Source organism: Homarus americanus, unplaced genomic scaffold (assembly GCF_018991925.1).
Source record: "Homarus americanus isolate GMGI-L3 unplaced genomic scaffold, GMGI_Hamer_2.0 scaffold32583, whole genome shotgun sequence".
In the NCBI taxonomy this organism is placed as follows: Eukaryota; Metazoa; Arthropoda; class Malacostraca; order Decapoda; family Nephropidae; genus Homarus; species Homarus americanus.
Window position 1 is genome coordinate 14,991,820 of NW_024713129.1, and position 13,483 is coordinate 15,005,302.

At 37.0% G+C, this 13,483-nt stretch overlaps 1 protein-coding gene across 8 annotated transcripts in view; it reads right to left on the reverse strand.

Moving 5' to 3' along the window:
• Nucleotides 1-6: 6 nt before the first annotated feature.
• Nucleotides 7-13,483, reverse strand: part of LOC121868529 (glutaminase kidney isoform, mitochondrial-like) — a 111,170-nt gene continuing 97,693 nt past the window's right edge. For 6 of the 8 annotated variants that reach the window (XM_042369273.1, XM_042369263.1, XM_042369254.1 and 3 more), the window contains 3 exons: nt 13,046-13,200; nt 9,785-9,925; nt 7-9,074 (listed from right to left, as the gene is read on the reverse strand). In XM_042369273.1, coding sequence (XP_042225207.1) covers nt 8,927-9,074; nt 9,785-9,925; nt 13,046-13,200 — 444 coding nt within the window. In that variant the 3' untranslated portion in view covers nt 7-8,926. The remainder of the gene's footprint in view (nt 9,075-9,784; nt 9,926-13,045; nt 13,201-13,483) is intronic. The other 2 variants (XM_042369237.1, XM_042369228.1) reach the window with 2 other exon arrangements.

Genomic DNA, 13,483 nt, shown 5'->3' on the forward strand with positions numbered 1-13,483 from the left:
TTATCATTGTTTTATTATTTTTTTAATATCTTCATATTTTAACTGAAATTACACTTTGAGATGCCATTGCATTAAAATACAACAAAAGTATCTTCACAACCAGTTGAACAATACAAATTAATGCAAATTGAGGTTTTGTAGACCTTTTGATAATTTGGAAATACAAACTTTGCTGTTGAAGGCTTGGGCACAAAATGAAAGTGTACATAAATGTCAAATAATATGTCAGTCTTCTTCCTCTGCAAATCAATATAAAAGTCTACCAAGAAATGTATTTGACCCTTGCAGATGGGAATCACATCTGTTGCAGGATGTGTCCATTAAGGGTCAACATTATATTTTACATTAATCATTAAATCTGTCGTGTATAAGATTTCCCACACTAAAAGCAAGATACTGTTTGCAGACGTAACATTTTGATTACCAATAATTTCCACACCTCGGTAGCAACTAGCAAAAAACACTTGTTGAATACTACATATTTTTGTCTTGCCATCACATGATTGAGGTTGAGGCAGTAACCATTTTCTTTTGTAATGAAACTACATGTATTACTGTACTGTATATGTATAAAGAGTGAAGGATTTCCAAGAGGGAGAAATTGTAAAACAATATTAAGGGAAGAAAAGTGTGGAGTCTGAGAAATTGTACATAGTGAGCATGTGTGACCAGACTAAAGTTTTGATAGATGTGTGATAAGTGGTTTTGCAGTATGTAGCCAAAGAAAATAGAGGAATAAGCAACAATCTTTCATAGTAGTAAAGTTCTTTTCCCTGTTAACATTAATGGTCTGCCAAACTCCATGCAATTAGCACTTGCTAAATGTTCACAAAATATTTAATTACTACAAGTCAAACAGTTACTGCACATTATACTAAAATATGAATTATCTTGTAATTTATATTTTTTAATCTTGTGTCCATATTCTTATTGGCATATCCTTTGTGTGTAAAACAAAGAAGCCAATGCCTTCTCAGTGTTCATCCAGTCAACATTAAATACAGTACATGGTATATACAAATGTTAATATATTTTTGTGGACTACGAACATCCTACCTTACACAGTTATGGACAAGCTAACAGCTGAACTTCAAACATTACACTAAAGCCACTTGAAAGCTCCCCTTCATTCACTATGGCATAAAATACTGCACAGAAGCTCCATATACCGTAAGTTGTTTAGGGTACACAATTGTATACCAACTACTGTACAGAGTTGTTCTTGTATTTACAATAGCTGCAACTTAGAAGACTAGGTAGTTCTGAGGAAATGTCTTTTGTTGGGGGCTGTGATAATACATGCAAGTGGAAATGATTAAGGTCAGACAAAATTAGATCAATATTTTTTTTTGTTATTGACAATGAATCGTTTACTTCCCGAGATAGTCAATATTGGTTGTTTGTCTTTGGTTTGGAATAATGATTAACAGTTTGTTAAACCATAGATTATGTTGTTACTGATAATAGAAACTGCAATTTGGATATAATCGGTCACTGAAGATTTGTGTTCATTATAGTACACTAAACCAGAAAATAAGAATTCAAGGTACTCATTTAATCTGTTTGCATTAATATCAAACAGGTGGTAACCAAATATTAAATGAATACCTAAACCATTTGGTTTTCTTTCAAAATTTATATATTTCATTATAATTTGGGAGTTTTCTTGAATCCCCTAATTGATTAGCAAGTTAGGATACAGTAATTTATGAATACCTACCTATATGCATCAATCAGCTTGATTCAAAATACTGTACAGGACAGGGATGTGATTTTTTCTGCATATTTTCAAGTATTGATTTTTGATAGTGAATGGGCATCTATATACTTCATACAAATCTGAGGACAAAAACAAAAGGAGGGGGAGGTTCGTCAATAACCCCCCCCCTCACTTAGCATGGATTTGAACCTGCGGCTCCCGACGAGAATTCCAAGATAGTGTTTATGCTGGAATCTAAGTTCTCTTAGCATTTAACAAAGGTGAGTACTACCAATTAAATTTCTATGCCGAGTTGTACACCGCTTTAGTTTGTATTAAATGCAAGCCTTTTGTTTTATATGTATAACACAAAGTGCTAAAAAAATTTCTGCACAGGTTAATCACATTCTTGTAAGTATTTTTTACTCGCTGACTACTAAGGATTCATATTAGCAAAATCAGATCTACAAGATTATTCCCCAATTACAATGGAATTACTGGACCCTACTGCAGGCTTCAATACTGTATTATAGAAGATTGAAAAACCAAATTATTTTACAAATGATGAATGAGAAGCTGGATATATAAACATCCAGCTACATACAGTACTTCAATGACTAGATGTACTTTGAACTAAAATCACAACCTATTTCTGTATATATATATATATAACACTAATAACAATAAAGACCAGAAAGAAACATTACAATCTACAGGTTTATATTACACGCACACTTACCTACTTGTGGCTGAAAGCAGTCTATTAAATTTAATTACAGATACAGTGGTACTCTTTAATATAAAGCAATTAAACATGATTTATAAACACATTTTAATGTTAAGCTTAAGGACTGTAGTCTACAGGATGTTTCAAGTCACAGTTGGTGAGTAAATTAAATATATTCATTATCCTCGACAATGATTGGGCAAGACCCATTTAACACTAGTGTAGATAATCTTGGTGAATGACTAAACATACCTTCCTCATAAATTACCTGGAACTAATTCTAAAGTTGAGTTTTTATCATTAAATGTCATATACAGTAAACAATTGATGAATATCATAATTTATTTGGGATAAAGATTTTGGCGACTATACATAATCTGTGCAGCAAAATTATTTTTAGACTGCTATCAACTACACACATACTTTGAGAAATGCAGGAGACACCTAAAAACAAAAAGCCTCAGGCAACAAGAAAGCAATATGACTAACTAATGTTACAATACAGTAAAGTACAATACTCTGTACTATACAGCACAAAAATACAAGATAGTACAGCACTGTACAGTAGGTGAACCAAACAACTAAACTATTAGGTCTTATAAGAAGATCGTTCAGATATCTAGATAGTCTGTCCCTTGTAACGACCCTCAAGGGTGAAGTGCTTCCCCACCTGGAGTATTGTCACCGTCTGATCCCGAGATATGCTGGGGACTCAGTTGAATGAAAATGTCCAAAGGAGGGCCACCAGACTGGTGCCTGCACTTCGGTACCTCAGGTACCCAGAGAAATTAGAGCGCCTGTAATTGCATGGCTTACGAATCTACTACAAACGGGCAAGGGGAGACCTAAACGAGGTTTATAAACATCTCGGGGCACTACTCAGTTGAGTGTCCTTACCTGGAGCTGGCGGATGCATGCCCCAAGGTTGAAGCCGCAAGCCCAGAAAACTGTGAGGACAAACTTTTTCAGAGTGCGAGTTGTGAACAGCACAGAGTGTAAGCTCTTTCAAGACCAGACTTGACAAGCAGCTAATGAGCCAATCAGTGGCAAAGAGGTTAAAAATAAAACAGTACAGTATAGCACAATACTTATAACTTAGTCTATCTTAATTAGACAGTCGGGTGGGATACAAGATAATATTCTAGGTTATGACTCGTGAGACAGTCTTCTTGCTCCTCAGATTGTATTTGGACTCAAGTCCCAAACCTTTAAATGGGAATTCGTAAACTAAGTGATAGTTGATGTAATAAGATCAGGAAACTTCCAGTTCTTGCACAGTTTCAGCAACTTTTGCTTGCAGTGTGGTGCATTGGTCATTAGTGACATAGGTGAATTTTATTTACATGGAGGATGTTTGGAGAGTCAAGGTTGCAATTTACCAAATTAACTGTTGAAGAATGGGTTAAACTTTCAGAGAATTATGACCAGCGAGGCATTTCAACTGATTTATAGAAAAGTACAGGTATTATTAGTTTCACTCCCAAAACTGTTGGATGGGGGGGGGATGAGAACTCAAAATTACTCATTTACAAGAGAAATGAAGGTCAAATTTTAACAAATTACACCAAATACCATGGGAAAAGCCTAGATTTCTGGTCAAAAACAAATTGGGAGTGAAACTGCAATTTTACCAAAGTAAAGTACTCTATAGGCCAATGCTTTTCAAACTTTTTGTTCTATGACCCAGTGAAAGATTATCACATACATCTTCAACCCTTTTCCTAGAGGAGTATATCTCATTTCCAACAAGCTAAATTACCCTTATTTGGCATTAATGTTTTAGGTCTCCTGCATCTCTTGGGCATACATACATTTATCTACACATGGAATATAAATGAGATCTGTTATTCAAAAGGTGATTATTTTAGTGAATATTAATACCAGATGGTTCTCAACCATTTACCAGAATCTAAATCATTCAGAACACTAGATTTTGATACCTGTATGTTTGTATTTCATGTGAAGAAATGTGTACAGTACAGGTATTAAAACATTAACAAATATACATGTTCTGACCAATTATGACATTAATAAATAATGCTCACTGTTTAGCTTTTACAGCCATAGTTGATGAGGCAATTGACAAAATGCATTGCTCAGATATAAAATAAGACAATAGTCTACATTATTGCTGTAAGATTGTTCACAGGTGCAATGTACAGTAATAACATTTTCATTGAATCTAATGGTGCATTGTGATTTATCAGTCATGAAACTAAATTATTAAGTGATAACCCCCGTTTAGTTTCTTACGTGTGATAAAAGTGCAGGACGTTATATAGATTGTAGACTTAACTGTGTAAATAGGATCAAACTTCCACTGTTAAAAAAAAACCCTGGTCATATGTAAAAGGTTTCAAACTTATCACAGTACAGTATTGTTAGTACTACTGTACTCAGTGGAGAACAGGAGGGGCTTTTTATCATAAGGTGAGGCTATTGTTGACCACTTATTGTCGTGTGAGAGAAAAGAGCCGGAGTGGAAGTCACAGCAGTCTAGACAAAAGTTGGATGATTTATGGTGAACTGTAAGTACAACTTACAGTAGTTGTGGGCATCCTCTAGTAATTGTTAATGTTAAAAAGTAGTGTTTGTTGGCAGAAGGCCATACTGTCAGTCTGATAACTTTGTGTCAGCTTTATTCCTTTCAAAGGAAGATAAACTGTCAGATTATGTTCTCTGAATCTTCCTGGTCCACAAATGAACATTGGAGTTTTATTTACTATCCCAAGTTCACGTGAATTGTTTTGCAATCAGTTACTTTTGTGTCAATATTTGTTGAGATGTTACAGCAATAGTCTTAAGTATGAGAAGGAAATATAGACAACTGATGTGGTCTCAAGCCTCCTTCCTTGATTTTTAGATCCCCTTTACAGTCGACCCTTGTTTATCTGGATGCTATCTCTATCTGGATCCCATCAACTGAACCATCCACAGCTTACTAGTAGACGACTCCATTGGTATCATCCCTGACAATACTAGAATGATCTAAACTTGTCATTAAGTAACATATATTTCCTATTCATCATCATAAAGTATTTCTATAATATAATTTGAGCATTAAAATGCTTTTAATAGTGTCAGTGTTCAAAAGAAAAAAAAACTGGGGTAATAAGGAAAGCAACATGTGTAGTGAAACGGCCCAATATTGTTCTCAACCATTGTGAAGTCTGCGGTGAGAGGTACTGTATTTGGGAGGAAGGTTGGTTCATAATACCCGACACAGTCGTCAAGATCCCATCAATAACAATGAGATGATGTGCTGTACATGAAGTGTAATGATCACCATTTATAGACAAACTTGGAGTTTCTTGGGAAGAGAGTTAGAATCACATAGTAAGTACACTGTTTAAATTGCACTTTAAGTGCAGAGGCCTGAGACAGAGGAAACAGACCACAATGGAAGACTTACTCTACAGTCTAGAACCAATTTACTTGAATAAATAATCAATTTGTATAGGATATAGAGCACTGTAATATTTTTACATGCTAGTATCATGATTATATACTGTACTGTATAGTATAGTATATCACCATAATAATATACTATACAGTACCAAATATAAACTGTATATCATAATAATATACTGTACATATAGATTTAAGAACTTACAATGATAGTCAGTGTATATTTACAAACATAATATAAATTTAGGACATTCGTACATACTGACAGAAATTACAGTACAGTATATACTGTATAAATGAAATATATAATATATCAATAATCATAACTGTTGGCAGCACATCCCGGCAGTCACGCTCTGATGTCTGGACGATTTCTTTATAAATTATAATTTTCAGGTAAATGAGGGTCGACTGTAGTGCTGTACAGGTATAATGTGGTTGTACTGTTGAGATGTGCAAGTGTCAATACAATGATGAGTAAGTGCAAAGGTGAGGAAGGTGCAAGACTGTGCTCTCTTTGGGCTACTTGTCAAGGCACACTTTTTCAGCTTGGAAGATATGACATCACATTTCAGTAGATTTTGTCACAGCAGTGGGACCTGTTTTCATTGGGTGGTACAGTATACTAATCACACCAACTTCAAATAATACATGGCATCCATCTGAAGTTATAAAAAATTTTACTATCAGGAAGAAAAGCAAAATGAAGATACTTTAAGTCACTTGATAAAATATTAGAGGTAAGAATGCTGCAATATAATTACCTATGTCATTAAACGCATCTACCACCTAACATGTCTTCACAAATGTATAGTATCACACCTCTCAATGAGTACTTTCCTTCCCCTTTTCACTAACATGTAACTTATTGTCTTTACATCTAACTTTACTATTTCATGGAATTACTTTTCTCTGAATATTACTGATCTTAATTGTTGCATAACCTGAGCTTTACCTTAAATACAGTAACACCTTGCTAGCTTCCACCACTTTACTCGGAAACTTCCACTGGCAGGACAGGAGAAAAATTTTACTTGGTTTTCACACTGACTAAAAATGCGCAGGAGTGCAAAACAAGAGGAAATGGCAGTACAAATTATTGAGAAGAGAAGGGCAAATAAAGGAGACCAGAAATAAAGTCAAGAAAAAGGCAAATGAATGCAAAAGGAAAACAGATAAAAGGGTATCACAAGGATATAGATAAGACGCTGTTGTGGAAGGAGATTACTAGGCGGAAAAACCCAAGAAAACAATTGAACATACTGTAGTGGTCAAGAATGAAAGGGGATATTCCACACACAAAAGACAAACAAGAGGGATATGGGAGAATATTTCAATTAACTGAAAAATTTAACAAAGGAGAGATGTGGAGCTACCAGTACCTTGTTTGGAGAGTGTGTGTGTAGGGGAGGGGGGGAGGGTGCTACATTGAAAGAAAAAAGTACAGTACAAGTCACAAGGAGGTGAGACAAGCTGTGAATATGCTAATGAAAGGTTCCAGGAAGCAAAGAATCATTGTAGAAAGATTCAGATTGATAAAAATGCATAAGTGAAAGAATAGATAGCATAACATATTCCCCCAGCAAGAAGGACTAGGTCTATGGTGCTTGTTGGCCCTCCTTAACCTCAGATGCAACATCTCGGTCTAGGTACTACCAAAATGAGAGCTAGAAAAGTATTACTGTAATGTATTTAAGCCTTTTACTGCTACCAGAGTTAAAAGTAAAAAAGTAATGTATAGAACAAGGTGAGCTGATTTACAATGTCACAAAATATGGTCCATGTGTCCAACTAGAAGTAGGTGTACACACTATACCTATCACAATTAGCATATTCTTTGTCAATATCAAGTCTCGATAACATTTACAGTCTTGGTTTACACCCCCACTTTCTTTGAGGGACTTAATCCAAGAAGATGTTGAGTAGCATGAGGTATTTTATTGCAGCTTGCCATGATTAGATTAAAGTATTCATTGCTAATATGACTAAAATCCATCACTTTCTCCATAAAGTAAATAAACTGGTAATGTACAATAGCTAAAACAACTATCTGTGCATACCTTGTGGGAAACAATACAAGACCATGGACGATAAATTTTGGTATATGAGGGCTGTCACTAGTCACACGTAAAATTTTGGAGCATATCGACCCCCACCTGCACAGACAGTTGTTTTAGCTACTGTACATGCTATAATAACTTCTCTGACTTAATGTTCTTTGTGTCTCAAGTCCCACCAATGCCCCTACACCTTTCTTTCCAACCCACTTTATAAAACAGCATTTACATTACTTTCACTTACACTGATTTTTGCCAAGTGCAACATACATAGATATTTTAATTTATTTTTCTCATCAAGAATCCTTCAAAACAATGGATATCTCGTTAACAGAACTCTGGGTAGACGTACAGTGCAGTACTGTATTTGGTTCTAAATACCAGATCCATAATTGTATAATTCATTAGGATTTGGTTTTGAGGTTACAGATGAGAGCATCTCTTCAGATCATGAAATAAACAGCCAGATATGAGAGATGGGTGGAAGGTTATGGTCACCACTGTGCCTGAATTCTAAAACATTGTCAGCATTCTGCCTTACCAGCAATCCCAAATATTATACAGGTATATATACGGTTTATATACTGTATATACACTGAATATAATACTGAACTTTTGGTTGTGGAACACATAATAGTATATTCATTAAGTACAGTATTAAAAAACAGTTACATAACAAAGATCATTATTACATATACAATACAGCACATTAGATAACAATGCACTTCATAAGAACATAGAAAACTAACGCGTACAGAATATAATTACCGTACCAATATAATTTAACAAATAATTTTTAAAACTGAACTTGTCACTGTGAATCATCATCCACCTATGGCATTACAGCTAATATTTACAAGAAACATTACATCTAACAGACTAAAGAAAAACAATATAAAAAATGGAAATTAATATACAAAATTCAGCTTGAGATATATCAATTATTTATACAAGATTTAAATAATTTACATAGTTTAAAACAAGGTGGAGTATAGTTACCATTTTGACTTGTATAGTTGACCCCAAGTCTCCCTCTTACTGCTCCACCTGGGCCTCCTCTTCTGACTCCTGGATCACGTTCTTGTTCTTCTCTGCCTCCAGCTTCTCTTCGTGCGCCTTAATGAACTCTACGACGTGCATGTGTCCAAACTGTTCCGCGTCATCGGCTGGAGTGTGGCCCCATCTAATGATAAGAGATGATCAAGAGTACACAGACTAGAAACAAACCATAAAAAAAGAACACGCACACAAAATGGAATGTCAGTCTCACAGTAAAAATATGGTTATTATACTGTACAGTACTGTGCTTTTCAGCATTTAACCCTATTTCACCATTACAGCTTTCCACATTAACTTGATCCTTTACAAGTGTACACACTCACAGTCTATTAACAAAGCCAGTACAGTATTGTACTCAGGGGCAGATCCAGGAATATCAAAAGGGAGGTGTCCAAGAACTTGTTTTGTTTTTTTATCCTCTTCGCCACTTATCGGCTTGTTAGCCACTTGGGCGATCGGTCACGTTGAGGTGCATAAGCATCTCAGGGGGCACTACTCAAATGAGTGTCCTTACTTGGAGCTGGTGGACGCTCGCCCCACAAGGGGTCACAGCTCAAGATTGAAGAAGCCGCGAGTCCAGAAAACTGTGAGGGCAAACTTTTTCGGAATGAATTGTAAACTCTTGGAACAATCTACCAGAGAGTGTTGTGATGGTGCCGAGTGTGAGCTCTTTCAAGACAAGACTTGACCAACACTGGAGCGGGTTCAGGTACATTCAGGAGCAGGTACTTGCGAACAGTGCGTGACAGAGACGTGACCGATTGCCCGGGAGGCTAGCGAGCCAAGCAGTGGTGAAGAGGATAAAAGTAAATTATTATAACAATAAATACTGACCTATCTTTTGGAGTGGGTGGTACATGACATTTATCCAGGAGGAAGGTGACAGTATCAAGGTGTCCCTCAGCAGCAGCCAGGTGAAGGGCTGTTCTCCCGTCATAGTCGCTCTCGGCCATGTTCAAACCTGCCAGGGCATACCTAAGGAACAATTCTCTCATTAGCTATCACAATTGAAGGATGATGAGACAAAAGAATATGTATGAATGATCATCTCAATATGCCAACAAAATTCCTAAATACTATACAGTGTATACTGTACAGTAGTTGTGTTCTGACCTCACTAGAGGAAAGGTCACGGCAGACTTAGCTCCCGGGGATTAATTGTCAGTAATGGCTAGTGCTACTTGTGAACAGGGCTTTGTCCTTCTCATGGCTGAGCTACTGGCCGAGTTTGTGAAGGTCAAGGAAGAAAACTTGAAATTAGGGAAGTGATAGCGTGGATGAGGGAAGGAGACACGAGACAAGGAAAGCCCGTGTCTGACAAAAACTCAGGCGAATGGAGGGTTGTGATGAGAGGAACGACCAAACTGGTGGTGAGGAAACACACCAAGGATACGACAACAACAGCTAAGTATAAAAACTCCTCTAGTCCTTTGATAGACGAATTGGAAGTTAGCATAGCCAGGGTCAAGGCTGACAAGGAAGGTAAGAAAACCTTAATTGTCAGCGATTCCCAGGTACGGTACCTGGATAGAGCTTTTTGTGGTAAAAATATAAATAGAATGGGGGTGTTTGACAGGATGGACAATATCTTGTCTGGTAATGGGAACAAATCCATTATCTGCCTCAGTGCAGGAGGCAATGATATTGGCCGGTGTAGGAGTGAGGAGCTCCTTGATAAGTTCAAGACAGCTATAGAACGTATTAGGTCGAAGGGAGGGATCCAGGGATCCCTATCATATGTGGTGTCCTGCCTAGAAGGAGAGTTGGCAATGAATGGTTGTCAAGGGCAGTTGGTGTCAACGGCCGTCTTGACACATATTGCAAGTCAATAACAGTCCCATTCATTGACAACTGGGACAACTTCTACGGCAGAAGGGACCTTTATGCTAGGGATGGGGTGCATCTGTCTAGGGCTGGGGTGACAACCCAGGCTGGCTCTCTCGAGAGGGCAGTTCAAAAGATGTCAAAGTTTTTAAACTGCTAGGAGAACATATGACCACAGGGATGGAGGAGACTGCAGTGGGAGCGGGTAAACAAAGTGAAAGGTTGCAGGGAAACAGTGCAAGGAATAATGACAAAACTAAATCAGGCAGGGAGTTAAAACCTAAACGTGACAAAGAGAGGACTTGGATAAGGACTAACTTAAACGTCTACTATGCAAACAGTAGGAATAAGAGAAACAAAATGGATAAATTCAGGGAGTTGGTATGTACCGAAAAAAATCGGTATAAGAGCATTCACCGAAACATGGATAAACTTACTCACGTGAGTTACCTGCCGAATACCAAATTGCAGGTTACAAATTATTCCATACCGATAGGCAGATCAGGAAAGGGGGCAGAGTAGCAATCTATTTAAGGGATAATCTGAAGTGTGAAATAAATAAGGAAATAAAAACTGAACTGAATACATAAACAATTTGGATAGAAATAACCAATGGTACGGAAAAATTAATCGCAGGAGTAATATATAAGACCTCCTAATCCTGATAGAGTTAATGAGCGACTTATTTAGGAAGAAATACGCAGGGCTTCCAGACAAAGTAAAGTCTGTACAGGTATAGTAGGCGATTTTAAATTTAGTTAAATAGATTGGAATGACCTTACGGGTAACTCAGAATCAGAGGATAGCAAATGTAATACCAATTATCAAGAAGGGAGATAGACAACTATCCTCTAACTACCGTCCAATCAGTTTAACAGCAATTGTAGACAAATTATTGAAAGCAATAATTTCAAACTCGTATTCGAAATCACCTGGAGAAGCACAAGTTGATCAATGATTCCCAACATGGCTTCACAAGCGGTCATTCATGTCTAACTAATCTATTAACATTCTTTTCAACCGTTTTCGAATCAGTGGACAACGGGATGGACTATGATGTGGTATATCTTGACCTTAGCAAAGCCTTCGACACATTCCCCACGAAAGGCTAACAAGAAAAGTGGAGGCTCATGGCATTGGAGGATATATTCTAAATGGATTAGGGCGTGGTTACAGGACAGGAAACAGAGAGTGAGCATTAACGGCACTAAATCCGATTGGATTAACATCACTAATGGAGTGCCCCAAGGCTCAGTACTTGGACCATTATTATTCATTATATACATAAACTACATAGATATCGGTGTAGACAGCAACATTAGTACTGTATAAGTAAATTTGCTGATGAGAGTAATACATGGCGTGTAATTAAATCTGACAAGGACTCTGCAAAACTACATGAAGATCTAAAAAAAAAATTTTAATGATCTGAAAAATGGCAGACGAAATTCAATGTGGACAAATGTAAAGTACTTAGTCTAGGAGATGTAAACAGAGAAACCAGATACCAGATGAACAACGATGTTAAAGAGAAATCCGACTGAGAGAAAGATTAAGGAGTAATGATAAGTAGGAATCTTAAGCCAAATAAACTGGGGGTATTTGCTCAAAACAAGGCTAATAAAGTACTTGGGTTCATACAAAGGAGTGTTAGTTACAAAACTAGCGAGGTCATCCTAAAACTATATATTGCGCTTGTGAGACTTTACTTGGATTACACAGTTCAATTCTGGTCATCGCATTACAGAATGGATATAGAATCCCTAGAAAGAATTCAGAGGAGAATGACAAGACTAATCCCAGGCATTAGGAACCTTGAGTACAGAGACAGGTTAAAGAATCTTAATTTGCACTCCCTTGAGAGATGTAGAGTGAGGGGCGATATGATAGAGGTGCATAAATGGAAGTCAGGGCTGAACAAACGGGACAGTACAAATGTACTCAAACTATCCAACCAGGAGCGAACTCAGAACAATGGTTTTAAATTAGACAAATTTAGATTTAGGAATGAGATAGGTAAACATTGGTTTAGAAATATAGTGGATGAGTGGAACAAGTTACCAAACATCATCGTTAACTTGAATACTCTTGATAGGTTCAAATACAGGTTGGATGAATATATGAGCGACAGGGGTTGGGTGTAAATTGGCACACAGTGAGTTTTATAAATGGTCTATATAAGGTCAAACTGTTCACTCGAGATATCATGAAAGCCAAACTACGGCACTTACTTTGGTCTCTTCAGTTTCAACACAATACAGTACCACAAACCTCCTCATTGCTGTGACATCACCAGAACAGGCAGAAAACAGGAGGGAAACAACCTTCTGGCCTCGTGACTCGAACTTCTGCTTGCGTGGGTCCTTCTTGTTGGCAGCGTGACGGAGGTTGTCGTATCGGTGGAAGTTGAACACCTGCACCAATTCCTGCAGATCCATAAATCCATGTTAATCCAGTATAGTACTTCATGTGGGTATTAAACAACATCAACACCGAGAAATATATATTCTTTGATTTTAACAATGAGGACTTCCAGCTCATGAGGGGCTTATAAGAGAAATGGTAATGGGCAAAGTTGAGGGTAGGAGGGGTCAGGGGAAAGCAGAGACGGAGATGAATGTATAAAATTAAAAACTAGGTCCCCATTGAGATGTGACGTATCAGAGGATTGGTAAAAACAGCCAGAGAATGTATACAGTGGAGGACTGT